At 37.5% G+C, this 22,817-nt stretch overlaps 1 protein-coding gene across 1 annotated transcript in view; it reads right to left on the bottom strand.

Moving 5' to 3' along the window:
- Nucleotides 1-1,070: 1,070 nt before the first annotated feature.
- LOC123661585 (regulating synaptic membrane exocytosis protein 2) overlaps nucleotides 1,071-22,817 on the bottom strand; it is a 35,190-nt gene continuing 13,443 nt past the window's right edge. The window contains exons 7-22 of the mRNA XM_045596540.1: nucleotides 22,672-22,808; nucleotides 22,298-22,543; nucleotides 22,065-22,199; nucleotides 21,654-21,821; nucleotides 20,894-20,971; nucleotides 13,252-13,348; nucleotides 12,125-12,252; nucleotides 11,915-12,026; nucleotides 11,152-11,338; nucleotides 9,186-10,852; nucleotides 8,892-9,038; nucleotides 8,590-8,734; nucleotides 4,686-4,848; nucleotides 4,008-4,205; nucleotides 1,709-1,843; nucleotides 1,071-1,365 (exon numbers count right to left, since the gene is read on the bottom strand). Coding sequence (XP_045452496.1) covers nucleotides 1,363-1,365; nucleotides 1,709-1,843; nucleotides 4,008-4,205; nucleotides 4,686-4,848; nucleotides 8,590-8,734; nucleotides 8,892-9,038; nucleotides 9,186-10,852; nucleotides 11,152-11,338; nucleotides 11,915-12,026; nucleotides 12,125-12,252; nucleotides 13,252-13,348; nucleotides 20,894-20,971; nucleotides 21,654-21,821; nucleotides 22,065-22,199; nucleotides 22,298-22,543; nucleotides 22,672-22,808 — 3,746 coding nt within the window. The 3' untranslated portion in view covers nucleotides 1,071-1,362. The remainder of the gene's footprint in view (nucleotides 1,366-1,708; nucleotides 1,844-4,007; nucleotides 4,206-4,685; nucleotides 4,849-8,589; nucleotides 8,735-8,891; nucleotides 9,039-9,185; nucleotides 10,853-11,151; nucleotides 11,339-11,914; nucleotides 12,027-12,124; nucleotides 12,253-13,251; nucleotides 13,349-20,893; nucleotides 20,972-21,653; nucleotides 21,822-22,064; nucleotides 22,200-22,297; nucleotides 22,544-22,671; nucleotides 22,809-22,817) is intronic.

Here is a 22,817-nt window from a genome sequence, read left to right as displayed (position 1 = left end):
CTCCACAATCTCCTCTAGCTTTCAGTAAGAACCTTATATTAATCGGTTCAGCCGTTCCGAAGATTAGCCTGGACAAATAGAAAGACAGACAAACATTTTTTTTGGAAATCATATTTAAATACGAATTACATATTGATAAATTATGAATAATATTTTCCGATTTTATCGACATACTAATAAAAAATATGAACTGGTTATTTAAATAAAAAAATCACGAGTGCAATGAAATAAATAATTGATCTTGGAGACATGGGGATTTGAACCGTGGTCTTCTCGATCGATCCCAACCGGCCGATTTCCCACCTGAGCCATTACAACTTAATTGCCAATTGCGAAATTTACCTTCGTACTCTAACAATATTTTAGTCATTTTTTCATTGCCTAAAAACAGGGACGAAATGAATCCTAGCTGTATCGATTTATCACCTCCGAAATCCCCTGCATACTAAATTTAATGAAAATCTTTGGACCCGTTTCCGAGATTCAGATTAATATATATATATATAAGAATTACTCGTTTCATAGTATTAGATACGCTAGTTACTGGCACCCCTATTACAAGTACTGGAAGTGTTTGCAGTTGTTTTGCCTAATGAAGCACTAAGATGTTAAAGATATGTGAATGAATCGTCCCACGGCCTGGCAAAGGCCTCTTCCATAGGAGGAGAGTTGGAGCTAAATCCATAACGCCGAACTAGTGCGGGTGGCGCGAGCAATGTTGATGTCTAAAGGCATGATAAGAATGGTAGTGGTAGGAATCTAAGATAGGACAGGGAGGGAAGCATAATGGCTTGTTGCTCTCTGACACTCCGAAATGAACTAGGACCTTACTCTGGTTTTCTCTGATAATTTGTGATACCAACAAAGCTTTTTTGCCGATGGTCGAGCCAGAAGTGTACGGATATAGCAGACAAATAACTTAACATATGCTATGTCCAATAAAATATGAACAATAAACAGATGGTATGTTTTCGGTTAAATTTCAGATATTTTTATTGACTAGCCTTAATTATACTTTAGCATTTGTTTCATTAGGTTACATGATCAATTAATTCAAATAAATAAAGATAGACCTTGCATTTGGCTTTTAATACTTAATTACATATTATTGAGTACACTATACATTTTATTTTCTTGCTATAAAATGCTATCTATTCAAAACTCCGGTAGGCATTCCAAAAGAAAATAAAAATACAAATAATTTACATATAACTTTCGTTTTATAGAAAATTACCTATGTTCAAGATTTCGCAGTTTATCATGATATTAAAGCAGTATCACTAAATGTATTGTTTGGACAAAGTTAATATTTATTGTATTGATATAAGTTCGTCGAACACACTAGCCACCGCTGCACTTTGGTTACTGAAAATAAATAAATAAATTATGTTAAATTACTATCAAAATTATAAAGTACATACATTTGGATGCTACGCATAAGTAGTCGTTTCAACCCCTTAAACAACTTTTATCAGATGTATTAAGTAAAATTTCATAAAAGTTGTTTAAGAGTTTTAAACAATATTAATTTTTTTCCAGAAGTTTTGAATACATTTCAATTAATTATTCAAGACAGCATAAAAGTACTTAGAATGACCTGAGAATAGCATTAAAATTTATAGCAATAATATAGTTATCCATTCGTAAATTTTGTTAAGGTCAATAGTATTTCTTGACATAGTTTTTGTTATACTCGTAAGATAATTACCAGTGACGTAGTCCCAAACAGCTTGTACCAGCCGATGACGATGTTAGAAAGATTCAAGTCGTCCAGCATAATTTGCGCTACACCCATGAAAACTTTTTTTCCTTCTATACGACCATAATCACCCCACACCGTTACCTTTATAAAAACAAAAGCACTGGTCAATAAAATGTGATTAACATAACATAACAATACACTTTATTGTACACCAAAACAGAAACAATACAATATCAGATCGATTTTAACATAGTATTACAAGTTAAATTAAAAGGACTTATCGCTGAAAAGCGATCTTTTCCAGGCAACCTAATGAATAAAAAACGCACTACGCTCGTCGACCATAGGTTCCTACATAAACAATCGTATACCGAAATATTAAACAGCCGCTTTGGTGTAGTGGTGGGAGTACGATTACTCGCACCTAAAACACCGACGGTTTGTGGGTTTGATTCCCGGTCGGATTGGTATTTGTACGAATACTTCTTTCCGGTTTGGATATCTGTCCTTGTGGGTCTCCCCACCGAGTCTCGGAGAGCACGTTAGGCCGTCAATCCCGGTTATTACCATAAATACCTGATATCATTACTCATAGAAGGGAACATATCCGACAACCCGTAGTGGAGCGTGGTGGATTAAGTTATCATCTCATCTCATTGCTTTATAAACGTATACTTTCTGGGTTATGGTAATCGCATGTATAATAAAATCCCACAATTTTTTTTGGAATTGTCTCAACACAAATTGAAAATTTTTATTTAAAAAAAAGTTAATAGATAAAGCGTATTATTCGGTACAGGATTACTAGGATAGGATTATTATATTACAGTTGATATACATGTGTGGACTTATTATAGTGACGCTGTATTTCATGCAAGATATTAGGTACTAATTTCGTACTAAAACACAGTTTATATATTATTTTCAAAAGAGTAACTGCGGAGTTTCTTGCCGCTTCTTCTCTGCAGAATCTACATTCCGAATCGGTGGTAGCTTAATTTTTACAAAAATAATAAACACCTTAAAATATTAATTTGTAAAATGACGATTCGAAAGTGCTCATGGGGCTTATTTGAATAAAGTTTTTTTAAATTTGATTTGATTAAATTCCAATCCTCTCTTTCACCTTTTCCTACATCGAAAAAGAGGCCTATGCCTAGCAGTGAGATGTTACAGGCTAAATGCATACCTAAATATTTATCGTGGTAGGTCGTCCATTAATCACGTGATGCTTTTTAACATTTTTTGACCACCTACCCCCCCTCCCCCCTAAGGTGATATTTAATGAGGTTTAAAACTAAGCCTCTCTCCCTACCCAGAAATCACGTTTATTTTTGTGCAACGTATATAGTAATTCTCAGAATATTATCTTTAAATAGATGTATCATCACTTCAGCCTATCGCCGTCTACTGCTGGACATAGGCCTGCACAAGTTCGGGCCAAAAATGGCGCGAACTCATGTCATCATCATCATCATTACAGCCTTTACAGTTCACTGCTGGACATAGGCCTCCACAAGTTCACGCCAAAAATAACGTGAACTTATGTGTTTTGCCCATAGTCACCACGCTGGGCAGGCGGGTTGGTGACCGCAGGGATGGCTTTGTCGCACCGAAGACGCTGCTGCCCGTCTTAGGCCTGTGTATTTCAAAGCCAGCAGCTGGATGGTTATCCCGCCACCGGTCGGCTTTTTAAGTTCCAAGGTGGTAGCGGAACTGTGTTATCCCTTAGTCGCCTCTTACGAGACCCACGGGAAGAGAGGGCGAACTCATGTGTGTTGCCCATAGTCACCACGCTGGACTGGCGGGTTGGTGACCGCAGGGCTGGCTTTATCGCACCGAAGATGTTGCTGCCCGTCTTCGCCCTGTGTACTTCAAAGCCAGCAGTTGGATGGTTATCCCGCCATCAGTCAGCTTTATAAATTCCAAGTTGGTAGTGGAGCTGTGTTATCCCTTAGTCGCCTCTTACGACCATCACGGGAAGAGAGGGGGTGGCTATATTTTTTACTGCCGTAGCCACACAGCATCTGCAACTAACTTTTCAACTTTATAATATTACTCATAAGGAATATTTTGTAAATATATATACAAGATAATCTGATTCAATTTTAATAAATTAAGCATTGTGATACAAATTTCTAGACAGGCATCAAGGTTGTTGGTTGTTTTCTTAGGTTTAGAAATTGCGAGTTCAACGACAAATAAATACACGTGATATCTGAATGTAGGTCTCTCCCACCTTGTATAGTTCGTGAAATTATAAAAAATAACAAGGTAAGCCAATGCTAATAAAAAGATTACTTACTTGCAAAATACATCCCTTAAAGTTTTCCCTAAAGGTGAGTGTTTGCTGATACAGGGGATCGAGAGTGCGTCTAGCCGTGTTGGTCTTGGCCTTAGCGATGCATCGTTTACCACTCACTAAGTAAACCTTCACGTAAGGAGCTGGCAGCGTTCGACTGCCTTGTCTAGCTTGCAACCCTCTAGCTCGGATTACTTCTACCTATAGGGATTATTTAATAACACAATTTATTAACCACTAGCTGTGCCCGCGACTTTGTCCGCGTGGAATTTAATAAAAAAGTTATTGTTCGGAGAGTTATAAAATAAATAAATTTATAAAATGAAAGTAGCCTAAGTTACTCCTTATTACATCACCTATCTACCAGTGAAAGTCCCGTCAAAATCGGTCAAGCCGTTTTCGAGATTAGATATAACAAACAGACAGATAGACAAAAATTGTAAAAAATGTTATTTTGGGATATGTACCATGTATAAATCAATATGCATTTAGTAAGAAGCGGTTATTTTAATATTACAAACAGACACTTCAATTTTATTTATTTGTATAGATAATATTTTGGAATAAACTGAAAGAAATGTTTTTATATTTATTTATTTACATAACCGGTGAAACAACTATGAATGTAAATCTCCAATTGATTGCAAGGTTCTAATATTTACATCGGAATGTTAACGTCACCTCAAGAAATCCTTTTTGGTAGCACATGGATAGCTGCACATCACCCAACGTAGGTGCGCCCAAAAGCTGCCTTCCAACTAGTTGTCCAGGGCCCAGTCCGTCTATAAAGTCCGATAAGCCACCACCATCGGATGACCCTGATCCACGCATCCCAGGAGACCATCTAAATTTTCACAATTAAAATAAAAATGTTTTTTAAAAAAATTGTAAAAGTTTATGCTTGTTTGGTTTAACTTATTAATTTTACTTACCTTACATTTTATAAGTAACACGAATATAACATTGAAAAAAAAAATTCAAATATTTGAATTGTGAATAACAAGCCTTAGTCTCAATTTAATCTGATAATAATTGTGTTTGCTGGCAAACGTAAAAAACCGACTTCAATTTCATCGACAAGTAATACAACGTAGGTAGACGAAAAAATAGTCAAGTAAATACGCATTATCAAAGATTACTCCAAAAGTTGTAATCAGATCTCGATGAAATTTTAATGTGACTACATGATAAACATCAGCTTTCGATTAAATTAAAAATCATCAAATTCGGTACACCCAGTAATACACCCATCATGAGATCCTAGTTTCCTTATCATGGTACCACACTTAGGATATTTTCTTTCCAACAAAAAAAGAATTATCAAAACCGTTTCATAAACGACGAAGTTGTTTGAATTCGTTTTTTCGGGATTTATACCATGTACCTTTCACCGTAAAGGTACATGGTATAAATCCCGAAAAAACGAATTCAAATAATGTTTAGAACCATGGAAATTTAAAACAACGACGAAGTTATCCCGGAACATACAAAAAAAATAAAAAAGTTATATACGGTCGAATTGAGTAACCTCCTCCTTTTTTGAAGTCGGTTAAAAAATCAAAATCCAAGTTCTGTTGCTTATATTTTAAATAAATTTCAATAAGTTTTAAATAAATTATAAAATGAAACAAAACTTAGATTTTCACTAAAACCGGGTACTCAATACACATTATCTACCAAGAAACTTAAAAATACAACATTGATACAATAGTGAAGAAAAGGGCGGTAGTCTTCAGATGCAACGGACTTTAGGTATCAAATTTATAGGGAAAGGGTATTTGCAATAAATGCTTATCATCGGAGTGTAGTAAAGATCAGTGGTTATGTCTAGAAGTCGAAGTTTTAGAGCAAAGCGTAAAAGTATTTTAAGAATTTCGTTCTGTTTTAGTAGCTGGGTACAGAGAAGATTGACACAGTAATATTTCCATTTCGATGGGAATCGTATCATTTCACAAAATACTAATAATCTGTTCATCAAAACAATAAAATATATACAGATCATGTTTAAAGTAAATAATCACGAACGCTGCGTAGCGGATAATCTCTTTTGATTATAATTACTTCTTATTTTTTGTGGAGACCGCAATTTTTATCAATGCTAGAGATCTTAAAGCTCGAAGCAGCCCTTCACTAATATTCCTAACGATGAGGTGATAAAAATGGTTACTGATTTTATCTTTTAAAATACGTTTCAATATGTCTCAGTTAAGTTAAAACAACTGTTTTACATTAAAAAAAATAAGTTTTTTCCGCCATAATTATGTATTTATGAAGTAAAGATCTTTACATTTTTATTATTGTACGTTGTATAATAATTTAGGGTGAAAAATCGTGCTTGAGACGATCCTCTCGAGTACAACAATGACTCGACATTTTGTAGCTGCTGCTTAAACACAATAAAATATTTATGTTTATACTGTATAAAATGTAATAACTTTTGTTTTAAATATACGTTTATGAAAAAATTTGTAAAATGTGAAGTTGATTTTCATTTTTATATTATAAGGTGGAATGTTATTATGTTACAACAGAATTATTTAATAAAAAATCGTACCTACTCTGAATTTACAATATTTTAGTATTACAAATTACGTATAAAAATGTAAATAATAAATTGTCATGAATTAACTATTACACTATTTAATAATAGTGTAATATTTAATACATGACAATTAACGTGTTTAAATACAACAGAAAAATTCCATGGAATGATATGGTGTGTGTGATATTATGAGACATGCAATATAGGAAAGTAAGATAAATATTTAATAGATAAAATAGGAAGACAAACGATCCAGAACAGAAATGTGCAAACATCGTTAGGCTTTCAGGCAATATGTAATTACCAACGATATTCGTGCAGCGTACCTTTACAGTAAAGCACCTTTATGTCTGCAGTTCTTCTGAAAATGCAACTTTATTGATGAAAACTGTCGAGAACGCAGTTTCAGATACCTGTTACTTATCCGAGTGGGTGAGATACCTAAACATGAGAAGACGCGTGTGCGCTGAACGGAATATAGTGTAGTAAAAAAAACACCAATACAAAACGGCATCATGCGTACAAGACGAAGGCGGAAGGAGGGATTAGAGGAGAAGACGCGAGTAACATCGATGCACACAGAGATGTCGGGCTGCAAAGGACGGAGCGGGCGAGCGAGCGACTTACGAGGATCCTTCCGAGCTAGATATGGAGACGAGGCTGGTGGAGCACACCTCGTGCGAGCGCTGGAAGGAGGTGGTGGCGGCCCCGGAGCGCTTGCGACGTGCGCCGCTGCCGCCGTCTACGCGAGAAACGCGCGTCCGCGCAGACACGCAACATATTCAATATCCGTCGTATACTCATGCCAATTATTACATTATTTTTATTCAATAATTTTAATTTATAGTCCACATTATGTAATAATTATTATTTTAAAATATGATTACAGGTCTCTAATTAATAGAGATTTCGCAAACAAAGCCAATCAACATTGTCTGTTTTACGTAAAAAAAGTAGGTATAATTTTATATTTGTAGATGTTTTTTGTTTTAGTCGAAGCCTACTTATTTGGGTGTGCTGCATATTATTTTTAAAATCTTTTTATTTTTTGGAACGAAGTTCCTTACGGCAGGCTTGACATTTGGCTGGGCAAGCGAACTGAAAAAAATGTGATACTAAAACCGTAAGAAAAATATATAACGAAAGTGACGTAATATCAGTCACACGACTGTATAATATGACGTTTGTAAAACTAAAATATTACTAGTAAACTTTTTTAAATTATTTATGTAATTTTATACTGTCGACAAAAATAAATAAAGCCATATGTTTTTTTATTTCACTTAATAGTTTGAATTATTATTATTATTATTATTTTGTTTGATTTATTTTATTTTACGGTATTTGTTATTTTCTAAAATACTAAATTTCCTAAATACCTATATGTACTTAATTAAAAACCAATCAACAAAATTAAAAAAAAAAAATCAAGAACTAGAAAATATATATAAAATTCAACATTTTTTTTTTCAAATTGTGTTGCTTCTATACTATCCGAAGGTACTTCGTTCCTACCTAGTGTCCCATGACACCACATAATTTTTTTTTGTTAATAGCATTGTTTCGAGAAGTAGCGAAACTAGTATAAGTAAAATTGTTCTCTTACAATTGTGTGGACAACTGCAACATTAGGTACCTACATCCACCGTCAGACAATGTTAATTTTTAAATTAAACATTCACCACATTTGCGCTTAAAACTCCATTTAACTAAAATAACTCCTCCATTTAACTAATAATTTTTTATCAACACTCGCTCGTCGATAGATAGATGGCCATAATATATACATTTACCAGTAAAAGCTCTACATAGCTGACGCTGCAAAGCAACATTACACATACATTTATCGAAGTGGTTTTTCGTAGCATGCTGTCTTATATTATGCATTTTGTATTAGTCTCTATTGGTCGTTACTCTTATTTGTCTCCTAACTGGTAGTTTAAGTTGGCCAAATTTAACGTAGCAGGCAACGTGACGCGAAAGATCTACCGCCTCAGAGCCCCGCACTATTGTGTCAATGCGACAGGTATAAGCGCCGCGAACCTGTCATCGTCGTTTTCGCTGGAGGCTGAAGAGGCTCGTGATACTCCGGTGCCCCCCCTCATTTCCCCAGGCACCACTTCTTCACTGCGTTGAACCGTGAAAGAATTTTTCCCTCGTTTACCGAAACCTAACCTTCTTTTCCTTCCTGTCGATTAATCCACATCTCTTAAATATTATAAACGTATTTATTGTTTTGCAAAGTACATTTGTATTTCACCTTCTATCTCAACTAACAAATACTTAATATGTTATGCGGACTTATAATATCAATAATAAAAAAATATATATATTTAAAACTTTACCTGTTGCTGAGAGTTGCGACGTCGAGTTGCTTTTCTTTCCCATTCCGGGCCCAAAGTAGTCTCTTGGTTCCGCTTTAAGAAGAGCGTCATCGTTGACAGGTTCTATTTCACTGGTTCCACCGAGCGCAGTGTCACTAAGACTGCCATCTTGAGTTTGTATTTATAAAAATTATATTATAAATAAATAAATAAATAAACTAATTAAATATTATCTTCAAAATATAAGATGTTCCTGCGTATCTGTTCTATTTTGTAATATAAAATAATGAGATGAATAAAAATATGAAATTATACCTGCTTTTTCATCAGGAGGCACATCGGCATTACTAAGACTTCTAGTGAATTGCCCTCGCCTCGACTCCCTTCTCTCGAGAGGCTGTTGTTGGCTATTATTGCGCCCATTCTCACGTCCACCGTAATCGTTACTACATTCGGTTGTATTCAAGTCAGTTTCAGAATTAGCGTTTGTCGTTTTCGTGATGGGATTTCCATCATTTTGTAGTGAATTAGGCTCCATATGAGACGACGTCCGAGGTTTTGTTTTTTCAGCAACAGTAGAGTCACGATCCCCATGAAGGTATGTCGTCGCTTCGGTGGTTTTGTGATGAGTGTCATCGGGTGGTAAGTGCGGGGCGTCGGATGTAAGCAGACCACAGGGCGAGCCGAGGTTTGTGGGAGAGAGACCAACAGATAAAGAATTAGCCATTTTACTATAATCAGGGATTAAATGATAGGTTGCAGCAGTAGGGGTGTAAGCATTTTCTCCGTCACCTAATGAGTTATTTAACAAATTGTCTAGACTACGTTGGGTAGGAAATGACGTAGGACTATGAGGATTGTTACATGATCTTATTTTGTTTTTACAATATATATCCTCATTTTTACAACTATTCAAAATTTTGTACTCTTTTAAATTCGTTTTTATGGGACCTTTGTTATTCATCGTCGGCACGTACATTTTTTTAACAATTGCGTTCCTTTCCTCTAGTATCACAGGTTTGGAATAAGTGGGGGTACTTTTTATTGAAACCATCGAATCTGAGCGACTTCTGCAAATTACATTACTACTATCTTTAGTTATTATGTTATATTCTGGAAAGTCAATTTGATCTTTACTATTTGTTTCTAAATCTAACGACAAATATTTTTTTCTTTCGAAATATGTAATTAAAGGGCAAGAATGGGAATTACTATGAAATTCCGATAATTTAGGACTTAATGCCACATTTTGATGAATGTTATAAGGTTGTATATCTAAGCTGTTTTGCTTCTCTACACTGATATGAATCGTAGTTTCAGGTATGCTATCGTCACTTGCGTAACCGTGATAATGATGATGTGTATCATCTTGATTTTTTATATGGGTGTCAAGATAAATTTCACTCAAACTTATTTCGTTAGAAGTTTTAGAAAACGGAATGTCGGACAATGGTCTTAACGGCGTTACTGTAAGGTTTTGCATTACTTCGTCGTATTTTTTATATAAATCGTCGTCATTCATATTATTAAGTTTTTGATAATATCGAGTAGGTTGCTTTTGTAATTTTCTTTTACTAAAGGGTTTCTGTGTTTTAGTTTTAGACGATAAATAAGGTTTAGTGATTTTATTCCCATGTGCACTGTATGAATCGGAATTATTATAATATGAATTAATATGATTTCCATAGATTATTTCATTTGAATAAATATTTATGTCAGGATATTCACTGTAACTGTTAGTCATTTCGAAAGCATTTCTAGAACAGGCACCGGCAGAACGACTGCGTGCTAAGGTACGACGCTGTCGGCGGCTGGGACGTGAGCGACGCGACTTTTCAGATGGCGTCTTACAGTTATATCGGAACAAATGTTGAGTAGCGTTAAATGTCCCGGCCACTGACTCATCAAAATAATACTCAAGGGCAGAGGGTGAACTATTACAGAAAGAGGAAGTGCTATAAATGGGAAGCGTTTGCATCCGGCTGTAAAGCATGGAAGCAACCAATAATGAATCGATTTTATATGCAAAATGCTTTTTAAGTTTTTTTACTCAAAAGATTTAAGCAAAAAGAAAATAGATGTAAACGGTGTAAGATATTTATTTTTGCTAATAATGTGTGGTAGGGAGAGAGGCTAAATTAAGTAATATAAAAGTGTTTTAAAATATCGAATAAATAGTACAATTGTTTTTTTTTTGTGTGTTTTTCAAATTCGTTCAAAAGTTAGAGAAAATGTAAACCATGAATTTATAGTAATAAGATATTATTTAATATTATGTCACCTTAGCATCCTTGTGGGACGTGGCCGTTCAGACTGCGTGCTGAAAGCACTAGAGGTGACGGAGGCAACAGATTCGAGGTCTGAGTCAGCGGCAGTCGCGTCTGGCGAGAGACGACGCCGAGGCGCCCAGCCACCACCTCGCGCCGCTAGCTCAGAGTCTGACAACCCAGCATAGTGTCTCTCCCAGCCTAAATAAGTTTACTATATTTTTTTAAACTATCCACATCCCATAGGATGAATACACAATTGATTTAGGAGGATAGAATGTTTGTAGGAGACGCTAACTGAACTTTATGTGCATAGTAAAAGGAAGAAGTAACATGTGTGTAATGCCTACGTCGCCAATAATAAGTTCTTATACAATTCGGATGTATCTATACTTTCTACCGGTAATGAAGTTCTATTATAATATTGCATCATATTTACTTACTTAACTTACTTAAATTTATCTGCCTACGTATTTTAACAAATTTCATACATATTATTCTTGTGAGTATTTGATGTAAAATTTGTAATGTTATGTTTTCTATGTTAATTTAGAACATTTTCTCCAAATTTTGAACATAATTTTTAATTTGGAGATTCCTTTCATGTTGATTGTATTTTTTTCTGTTTAGTTCGTTACTTCAATGTTGTTAATTTATCTTCAGTTAAAGAAAATTTCAAAGGTTCTGTTTGTGACACAATGAGCCTCTTGTGTTTGGTTAACGTCAGAAGTTCGCAGATGACGACGAAATAGCAAGTGAGGGTATGGATGTATTGACCTTGTGGCGTGCTGCGGTAGGTAAGTGTGGCGCCAATGTGGTGCGGGGCGATCCACTTACGTTCTTCAAGATCCGCAGACACCTGTGCTCGCATTGCTCTTTGTCCACTCTGCTGCATACGAAATAATATTTTTATTTGCTCTTTTGTCACTGTTTAAGAAAATTTTTATAGGGCTTGGTCATTGCTATAAAGTTACTGGAGTCACATACCTGGTGTGGTATTTGCGGCAGCTGGCGCTTCTTGGGGCTAGTGGTGGGAGTGGCGGTGGCGGAGCGCGACTGGAACCGCGGTGCGTACGCGTGCGTCGGCAGACGCGTGTCGCCGCGCTCCTCGCACACTGCAACGTAATGGAAGCTGCTTTCCACCCTTTAGTCACTACCTTTTACTAATTAAACTTGAAATACCGACCGATTAAATCAACCGTTCTTTAAGTTGATGATAATATAATATATCGTTTATAAAAGTATTGGTAACTTTTTTCACTAAGTATAAATATCGTGATCAATGACTTAACTTATGTTAAAATTTTAATCGAAATAAAGTACCGCATAATTATATAAGTTCAAAAATAACTTACGAAAGTCGCCTCGGAAATAGAATTAAGGTAGTAGAATGGCATGCAATAATAAACACAGTGTGATCATCGTAAGTTACAAGTTGCATTCATGAAGGCTCATGAGTACAACGATTACAAGTCGAGTGGTTAGCGTGCTCTTAGGTACAGGATGAGGGCGGAAGATGCGTGAAACAAAAATGAAGGAAGGTAGAATAGTAAGTGGCAGTAAAGTGGTAATGATCGCGAAACGTGCAAGTCACGACGGTGTGTTCCGTGCGGGGTCCGGATCCGCGGTCCGGCGCGCCCGCGCTAGAGTGCGGCCATCATCTCCGCGGATATACTACGGACGTTAGTACCTTTCGTACACACAGCAAAACTGTAAGACCACGACCGGGAAAAGAAACCCTTTACCAGAACAGCAGTCGAGCTGGACCTGTTATATTGACATCCGGCCCGAAAAATGTAATCCTAAAGATTTAATTGACATCGATCTACACTGACTCTCATACGTGAAATTTAGTACATAAAATCCTAGTTCTAGTCTAAATCCTAGTCCAAAACTGACGTTCCGATAGAATGTCTGTTCGTAAAAAATAAATCTTTGCTACATTTAAAGTAATGCTCAATTAATCTTAAGTGTCCGAGATCACCGTAGCAGGACCACGGCGACACTCTCTAGAAACTCGAGTTTATATGCAGTTCAATCAGTGATTTCATCGGAAGCAGTAGACGTGTTCCGTGTCGAAGTAACCACATATGCAGTATAGAGCGTGCGTGGACCTGCGTAGCGCGGCGCGGAGACGGGCGGCGAGAGCGAGCGGCGCGGGGACGCGCTCCGCCCGCCCGCCGCTGACTGCGAGCGCGCCGCGCAGCCGCTCTGTAACAACGTCGTAGCTCACTGCTGCCGTTCGTTACGGCACGAGTAGCGTTGCCAGGCGTCTACATAAAGTCGGACATAGTATATTTCATTACAAGTGTGGAAAGGCTGTCATTGCAAAGAGTTCTGACAAATGTCTACCCGAGCCGAGGCGCAGCCTAAGGCGAGGGTTGACAGTCGGAACAAGTTGCAATGACGGTTCCGCACGTGTACTGAACGACTATGTTTAATACAGTTGCGAAAAAATGAAGCAATTTAATAAAGAAAATATCTGAAAAATGGCGCCAACCGTAGAATATAAGTGGAGTTTTTTTTCTTCACCCATTCTGGTAGGCAAAGGGAACTATGCCCATACAGCCAATTCTTCAGTAGAAGTTTTTTATTGATATTAAATGAAAATGAAATTTAATGAGATGAAATGAAATGAAACCTAAAACAATCAAAATTCATTCAATCAAATCATTAAATCTGATATTGAAACAAATTAGTAGCTTCTTTTTAGAAATATACGTATTTGCATGAATCATAAAAACTTCTATGAATTTTTTTTAGTAAAAACTTCATGGTTGGTTTTTCTTTATAACAGACATTTTTTTGACAGTTGGGAAAGAGAACGCACGAGTTCCGGAAAGGTAAAAAAAAAGCACGAGTATGTAATAGCCCACATCCCGAACGCTATACGTCCCTGCAATACGCCACTTTTTGAGCAACTGTATTAAAAAAGCCTTTTTAAATGCGTACCCGACCAAATTGAGGGACGACCGACTTGTCCAGCTTTTTTTAAGCTTTTTAATTTTGACCAGTCCTGATTTTACTTACGAGTAGTATGTCCTATTAATACTAAGCCACTAAACCCTTAATAATTTAGGGTAGCCGACCTTTTTAACTAAATGTCCAGCCAAACTGGCTAGTCTGTCCGGCTACTAGTTTGACAACCTGGCAACGCTACCCAAAAGTGTAGTTTACGCGTGGTACGTGTTAGTACACTGGGGTCCTTCATTTTATGAACGTGAGGTATCCATAGCTGAAATTATACGTGAAAAAAAAATAGTAGGAGTAAGTACAGCTCATTACTACATAGCTTTAAAATCAACAGATTTGGAAAAAAAATATGTTCGGAAGACATGGGAAAATTTGCAATAAATAACCATAAAACTCAGATGACTCGGTCATTGATACGTCACTAACGTAAACACGATGGAAATTTTATGAATAATTATAATTTAATTATTAATTTTATTAAAGCATTAGTAGGGCAAGTAAGTTGCATATTTATGTTATAACTAGCTGGGCACGCGACTTCGTCCACGTGGAATTTAAAAAAATTGTTGTTCAGTTTGCAGAGTTACTAAATAAAAAAATTCTAAAATAAAAATAGCCTTAATTACTCCTTATTACGGCAGCTATCTGCCAGTGAAAGTCCAGTCAAAATCGGTCCAGCCATTTCAGAGATTAGCTGGAACAAACAGACAGACAGACAGATAAAAATTGTAAAAAAAAATATTTTAGTAAATGTACCGTGTATACATCCATATACATTTAGTAAAAAACGGTTATTTTAATATTACAAACAGTCACTCCAATTTTATTTATTTCTATACTAGCTGTGCCCGCGGCTTCGCCCGCGTAGAAATCAGTGTGTCACAAAGTTTTCCCGGCAAACTTCCAGTGAAACTATCATCGAAATCGGCTTAGCCATTCCGTAAACCCTCCTCTTGAAGCCCTCTCTCCATTGGTGAAACCGCATGAAAATCCGTTCAGTAAATTTTGAAGGAATCGATCACATATACTTTCGTCTGTCGTCCGCGACTACGTTCGCGTGGTTATGAAGATATGCATTACTATTAACATGTTTAACGCCAATTATTTTTTTATTTCAGTCACTTGAAATGTTTATCCACATATAATTTAATAGTTATTTTTATAAAACTTCTCTATGCACCACATTTTTAGTTTTATCTTCAGGCTGCAGTATAAATAACCTATCAGGCAAACTTATAGCTGCTGTATATGTTTCATACAAACTATTAACCCCAATTAAACCCCCTTAGCGGTGGAATATCGCAAAATCGTTCTTAGCGGACGTCTACTAACTATAATCTACCTCCCTGCCTTTCATCTTTGTACATCCTGGATGGATGTACCATCCAGCGGTTGTTGAGTTCTCATACAAACTTCCAAACCCCGTTTTATCCTGTTAGGGGTCGAGTTTTGTAAAATCCGTTCTTAAAGGATGTCTAAGCCCTATAAGGAACCTACCTGCCTAATTTCAAGTTTGTAGCTGTTATAGTTTCGGAAGTTTCGTGATGAGTGAGTCAACCTACCATCCCCCGATTTAACCCCAAAAGGGAGTTGATTTCTAAAGATACATTATTTGGACACCTTTTCACTATCTATAGAGCATACATTTTAAATTTCAAGTCTCTTACTTCAAAAACATAGGACTTTCATACAAACTTCCAACCCCTGTTTTATCCCCCTAAGGGTCGAATTTCATAAAATACGTTCTTAGCGGATGTCTACGACTTATAAGAAGCCTATTTGCCAAATTTCAAGTTTATAGCTGTTATAGTTTCGGAAGTTTCGTGATGAGTAAGTCAACCTACCATCCCCCGTTTTAACCCCAAAAGGGAGTTGATTTCTAAAGATAAATTATTTGGACACCTTCTCATTATCTATAAGGCATACATTTTAAATTTCAAGTCTCTTACTTCAAAAACATGGGACTTTCACACAAACTTCTAACCCCCGTTTTACCCCTTTAGGGTTCGAGTTTCGTAAAATCAATTCTTAACGGATGTCTACGCGCTATAAGGAACCTATTTGCCAAATTGAAAGTTTGTAGGTGTTATAGTTTCGGAGATTTCATGATGAGTGAGTAAACCTACCATCCCCCGTTTTAACCCCAAAAGGGAGTTGATTTCTAAAGATACATTATTTGAACACCTTTTCATTATCCATAAGGCATACGTTTTAAATTTCAAGTCTCTTACTTCAAAAACATGGGACTTTCACACAAACTTTCAACCCCCGTTTTACCCCCTTAGGGGTGGAATTTCGTAAAATCCATTCTTAGCGGATGTTTACGCCCTATAAGGAGCCTTCCTGCCAAATTTAAAGTTTGTAGGTGTTATAGTTTCGGAGATTTTGTGATCAGTGAGTCAACCTACCATCCCCCGCTTTAACCCCAAAAGGGGGTTGATTTCTAAAGATACATTATTTGGACGCTTCCTCACCATCTAAAGAGCATAGATTTTAAATTTCAAGTCTCTTACGTCAAAAACATGGGACTCTCATACAAACTTCCACCCCCCGTTTTATTCCCTTAGGGGTCGAATTTCGTAAAATCCGTTCTTAACGGATGTTTACGCCCTATAAGGAACCTACCTGCCAAATTTCAAGTTTTTAGGTGTTATAGTTTCGGAGATTTCGTGATGAGTGAGTAAACCTACCATCCGCCGTTTTAACCCCAAAAGGTGGTTGATTTCTAAAGATACATTGTTTGGACACCTTCTCATCATCTATAGAGCATACATTTTAAATTTCAAGTCTGTTACTTCAAAAACATAGGACTTTCATACAAACTTGCAACCCCCGTTTTACCCCTTTAGGGGTCGAGTTTCGTAAAACCCGTTCTTAGCGGATGCCTACGTCTTATAAGGAGCCTACTTGCCAAATTTCAAGTTTGTAGATGTTATAGTTTCGGAGGTTTCGTGATGAGTCAGTCTACCTACCATCCCCCCTTTTAATTCCAAAAGGGAGTTGATTTCTAAAGATACGAGAGCGTTCAACTCTGCTGCCAAGTCCTACAAAAGGCTCGTTTCAACCGTATTAAACGCATCGGACCCCAACTAGCTTCCCATCCGCGCGGTAGTAGAGCATTTTGGTCACTCTCTAAGTCGGTTGAAATGAGCTTCTGCCGTCCCTCGCTGCCTCCTCTGCTTAAACCAGATGGATCGCTGGCCTTTACTGTGACAGACAAGGTTAACCTTTTAGCGAATCTGTTTGCAGAAAATTCGCTCCTTGATGCAGGTAGTGCCTCACCGCCCAGACATCCACCTTGCGACTCTGTTATGTCAGAACTACGCATTCGCCAAACTGAGGTTTTGAGAGTACTCCGTAACTTGGACGTGAATAAGGCTAGTGGTCCTGACGGGATACCAGCAAGAGTACTTAAACACTGTGCTCCTGAGTTGTCTCCTATTCTCACGCGCTTGTACCGCCTCTCTCTAAAATCCGCTCAAGTTCCTAAAGCATGGAAGATTGCCAACGTACAACCTGTACCTAAAAAAGGTAGTCGTGCCGACCCGGCTAACTATAGACCTATCGCGATCACCTCCATACTGTGTAAAAGTTTGGAGCGTATACTGAATGAAAAGCTCCTAGCATACCTCGAGTTGAATGACCTCCTGTCGGACCAGCAATACGGTTTCCGTCGTAACAGGTCCACGGGGGATCTTTTAGTGTACGCCTCGCACATCTGGGGCGAAGCCTTGGACAAGCACGGAGAAGCGCTAGATGTCTCACTTGATGTATCGAAGGCATTTGACCGGGTCTGGCATGAGAGCCTATTGAGCAAGCTTTCAGCTTACGGAATACCCCCGAGCTTGTGTGACTGGATATCAGATTTCCTGAGTGGACGATCATTTCGGGTCGTCTTAGATGGCTCCTCGTCTGAGTTGATGGCGGTTAATGCCGGTGTCCCTCAGGGATCAGTTCTCTCTGCAACCCTCTTCTTGATTCACATAAATGACCTCCTCAGGCCCGGTATCTTTGGATACGCGGATGACAGCACTGTTACGGAGAGATACGTGTCCGGTCCCCGAGCTGGTGGGGCTGAAACTCATGAGCATAGAGAGGCCCTGGTTGAACGCATGAATTTGGCTTTGAAAGAGGTATCCGATTGGGGTGACGCCAACCTAGTCAAATTTAATGCTTCCAAAACACAAGCGTGTCTTTTCACTGCTAAACGGCGTCCATTCCCATTAGCCCCAACTTTCCGGGGTGTATCTGTTCCGATCACCGATAGTATTGATCTTCTAGGCATAAATATTTCGTCTAATATGAACTTCGGACAATGCATAGAATCCAAGGCAAAAATTGCTGGTAAGAAACTTGGTATCCTCAATAAAGTCAGGCAGTACTTCACACCGGAACAGCTTCTTACTCTCTACCAAGCACAAGTTCGATCGTGTATGGAGTACTGCAGCCATTTATGGGATGGCTCTGCCAAGTACCAGCTCGCTGCTTTGGATTCTGTGGATCGACGCGCCAGAAGACTCATCGGTGACAAATCGCTGGTTCGCTCTAGACTTCAAAGTCTCGAACATCGGCGCAAGGTTGCCTGTTTGTCGGTATTTTACAGGTTATATTTCGGAGAGTGTGCTCTAGAACTATACAATTTGGTTCCACCATCACCTTTCTACCACCGAACCGCAAGGCATCGCATGAATCTGCACCGCTATGTGGTTGAAATCCCACGATCTCGCACTAAACGATTTGCTTCCTCGTTCCTAATACGCACCGCTAAAATTTGGAATGCCCTTCCGGCCTCCGTTTTTCCAACGAACTATAACTGTAGCTGTTATAGTTTCGGAGATTTCGTGATGAGTGAGTAAACCTACCATCCGCCGTTTTAACCCCAAAAGGTGGTTGATTTCTAAAGATACATTGTTTGGACACCTTCTCATCATCTATAAGGCATACATTATAAATTTCAAGTATCTTACTTCAAAAACATGGGACTTTCACACAAACTTCCATCCCCCGTTTTACCCCCTTAGGGGTCGAATTTCGTAAAATTCGTTCTTAGCGGATGTCTACGCGTTATAAGGAGCCATCCTGCCAAATTTCAAGTTTTTAGGTGTTATAGTTTCGGAGATTTCGTGATGAGTGAGTCAACCTACCATCCCCCGTTTTAACCCCAAAAGGGTATTGATTTCTAAAGATACATTATTTAGACACCTTCTCATCATCTATAGAGCATACCTTTTAAATTTCAAGTCTGTTACTTCAAAAACATAGGACTTTTATACAAACTTGCAACCCCCGTTTTACCCCTTTAGGGGTCGAGTTTCGTAAAACCCGTTCTTAGCGGATGCCTACGTCTTATAAGGAGCCTACCTGCCAAATTTCAAGTTTGTAGGTGTTATAGTTTCGGAGATTTCGTGATGAATGACCTTTCGCGTTTATATATATTATAGATTATAGATATAGATAATAGATGTACAGATATCGATTCTGATATCGCATTTAAACATTAGGACACCAGCGTAATAACATGTACATATATTGACTTTAACAAAAAGTTCAATCATATTCTTCATATGAAGCAATGCTTTATAGGTATTCAGTTACGTCTCTCGTCTCAACGAAAACTTCTAACGACACCAGCAGGCCCAGCATGCGCGCCACGACAAAATTTTGTCTACCCCTTTTCTCGTATTATCTCTCTATGTCTACAGTAGCTAACATGCGTGCACGCGATACTCTTCTCGTTACGTCAAGAAGAGATAATCATTAAATTTTAGTGATCTGTGATATTTATCTCTACGGAAGCTAACATGACATCGTAATTTTGTCGAATTTTGTCGTTTTAGGAAGAGAAACTTCTCGTCTTCAATATTATCGACGAGAAAGACGATAAATAAAAAATAAATAAAACCGGGTGCCTATTTTTTGTATACCATGGCGTTTCCCTATTATAATTATATAATTTCGGTATGGGAAGAGCGGGAAATGCGAAAAGTCGAGTGAAGTGTGCCATATAATGACACAAAAAACGTATTTGCGCCCTGTTGCTTCTTATTCTAAATAATAATAATACTTTATTTCAGACCAAAGTATAAGTCCATATTGGGTTAGTACAACAAGACAAGACAACATTCAGAATAAAAAACAAAACAAAATTATATTAAAAAAAATCAATAACTAAAAATAAAATTAAATAGAATAAAAGTAAAATCAATAATCAAAAAAAAAAAAAAAAAATTCAAAAATCAAAAAATTTTAAAAATTAAAAAAAAGCCAAAAGGCCGAGAACATTGTTAAATAAAACATGTGTCACTCGTTTGAAATTATACAAACTTTGGCTCATCCCGGTTTGGCACGATTGGTCAATAACCTTGTAAATTCAACTTTACGACATAAGAAATAAGAATGATATTCAGTTGTGATTATGGTTGATAATGTTTCTCTACTCGACAAGGCGAAGTCTTCGGAAGAGAATTTTGTCTCTCGTAGTGCGCATGTTAGGGTAATCGAGAAAATACTCGATGTAGACATTATCTCTCTCTCTCGTCAAGAGATATCTCGTTGTATGCATGCTAGGCCGGCAGGCTATATGATAATAATGGCTATGTGATGATGCACCGCCAAATACTAACTGCCGATGTAGGTATGTATAATAGCAAATTAAGAATCTTTACACATAGTGTTAAAACACGTACTTACACATGATATGTTTATTCCTTATTATTGCATTGTATTTAAACTGTTTATATTCAAAAAAGCTGTATGATTACTACAATTAAATATTAGTCTTACTCGTTCTCTAGCCATGCCGGCTGTCCTCACTCGACCGGCTGGCGACATGTCCCGACGGCTACATCGCGTTCCCTCAATCTGCAAAGTAAACCGTGTTATTATTATTTAATACATATAAATTACGCATCACGTTGTTTGTTCGTGATGGATTCCTAAACTACTTAAACGATTCTAATGAAATTTTGCACAGATACATAACTTTGTCCAATTTAAAAGATAGGTTATATTTTTTTCTCGATATAGGTACATAATTATTATATTCACGAAAACACAGGGGTACAAAGTACGCCAGGTCGGCTAGTATAGTATATAATTCTCAGCATCAGATAAAATGCTGCAACCACGGATTTTAATGGTCACTTTACACTCGATTTAATTGTTTTAAAGAGGTGGCGGTAATAAAATGTTATTTTGAAAATAATAGACATCCTATTAATTACACCACTCTGGTGTAGTGCTGTGTGTGTGTGCTTGACGTCTAAACACTGGCGGTTCCGGGGTCGATTCCCGCTCGGGATGGATATTTCTTTTTGTCCAAATATCTCTTTCCGATCTAGGTCTCTGTTCCTGTGCTTTTCTTCACCGTGCCTCGAAGAGCACGTAAAGCTGTCGATTCCGGTCCTCATCATAAACACCTGATAGCGATTGTTATTTACATAGTAGGCCCTTTAGTGGAGCAGTGTGGTGGATAAAGCTTCCGACCGTTCTTCTACATACAGAAAGTGGGATGTTACAGGCTAAATCAATCAAATAATCAGACATTATTAACCTCATGAGGCGGCGGAGGACTTGAACTGGACGCGAGACTGGAAAGAGAGTGGTGTCGGCGCAGGTCGCACTCACTCGGCGTGTCCGAGTCTGACAGGCGAGACGTGGAGGTGGAAGGTGGGGACAAGTGCTCTCCATCAACATCGTCGTCGCGATACCTCTGTTTAGAATAAAACTTGAAATTACGTATCATGTTGGCACAAAAAAAAAAGAAAAGGCAAACAGAAATTTTCTTTTTACTTCATCCAAGATATCTCGACGTACCTGGAATATATTTTGACAACTATGTATTAACAAGTCCTTTCGAGCAACAAGTATTTTTTTTTTGAGAATTATTAGAATAATTGTACAAAATGTATATATAGTATATCTGAGAGTTTTTTTTACCGATTGCATCACTTACACTATATCCAGGCATTTCTTCGTGTGGTCTTAATATGTGCCAAGTAGGTTCATGATTCATGACATTGTCCAAGTCCAGAAGAACTTCTCCTAAGAAATCATTAGGTCCGTAACGATTTAAGTCCCACACTGTAACCTGTAGTAGATTTTTATTCATAGACGTTAGCGAATTGAATGGTGCATATGATTTAATAGTAATACAATATTAGTTATTATTGTTAACGTTGGTCTTACCTCTAGTGTCCGCTTCTTGATGTCAGTTATTCGTATTCCACAGTACACAAAGGTCTGATTCCATCGTGGTTCCAATGTATTTGCGAGGGTTTTAGTACGTCGTTTGCTTTTTTCACTTTTGTCGGGTAACAGAAATACTTTGGCGTACGGACATCGCGGAGAACCGTCTGACCTCGGACTGAGACCGGTAGCTGACACAACTGTCACGAGAAGTTGCAGCGCCGGTATGTCGAAGTATACTTTTAGCTGCGAAAGAAATTACATTTTTAATATCTTATTTTTAAATCATGTACCAGGATCCTGAAAATGCTTGAAGATGGATAAAGTTAGTCATATCAATAATTTGAATAAAAGAATCAAGAAAAAAAAACTACCTGTATTCTGCCTGTCACGCTGACGTTGTGGTGGTTGTGTCGCGCGGAACGGCGGCGAGAATGCATATCAGGTGAGCCAGGCGACGTCACCAAAACGCTCGGCTTCTCGCATCCACCCATGATTTCAGTGTACACTTCTAAACAAT

The sequence above is a fragment of the Melitaea cinxia genome, chromosome 2, assembly GCF_905220565.1.
Source record: "Melitaea cinxia chromosome 2, ilMelCinx1.1, whole genome shotgun sequence".
Taxonomy (NCBI): Eukaryota; Metazoa; Arthropoda; class Insecta; order Lepidoptera; family Nymphalidae; genus Melitaea; species Melitaea cinxia.
Note: the sequence above shows the minus strand (reverse complement) of the source record. Positions and strands in the feature narration are given on the sequence as shown.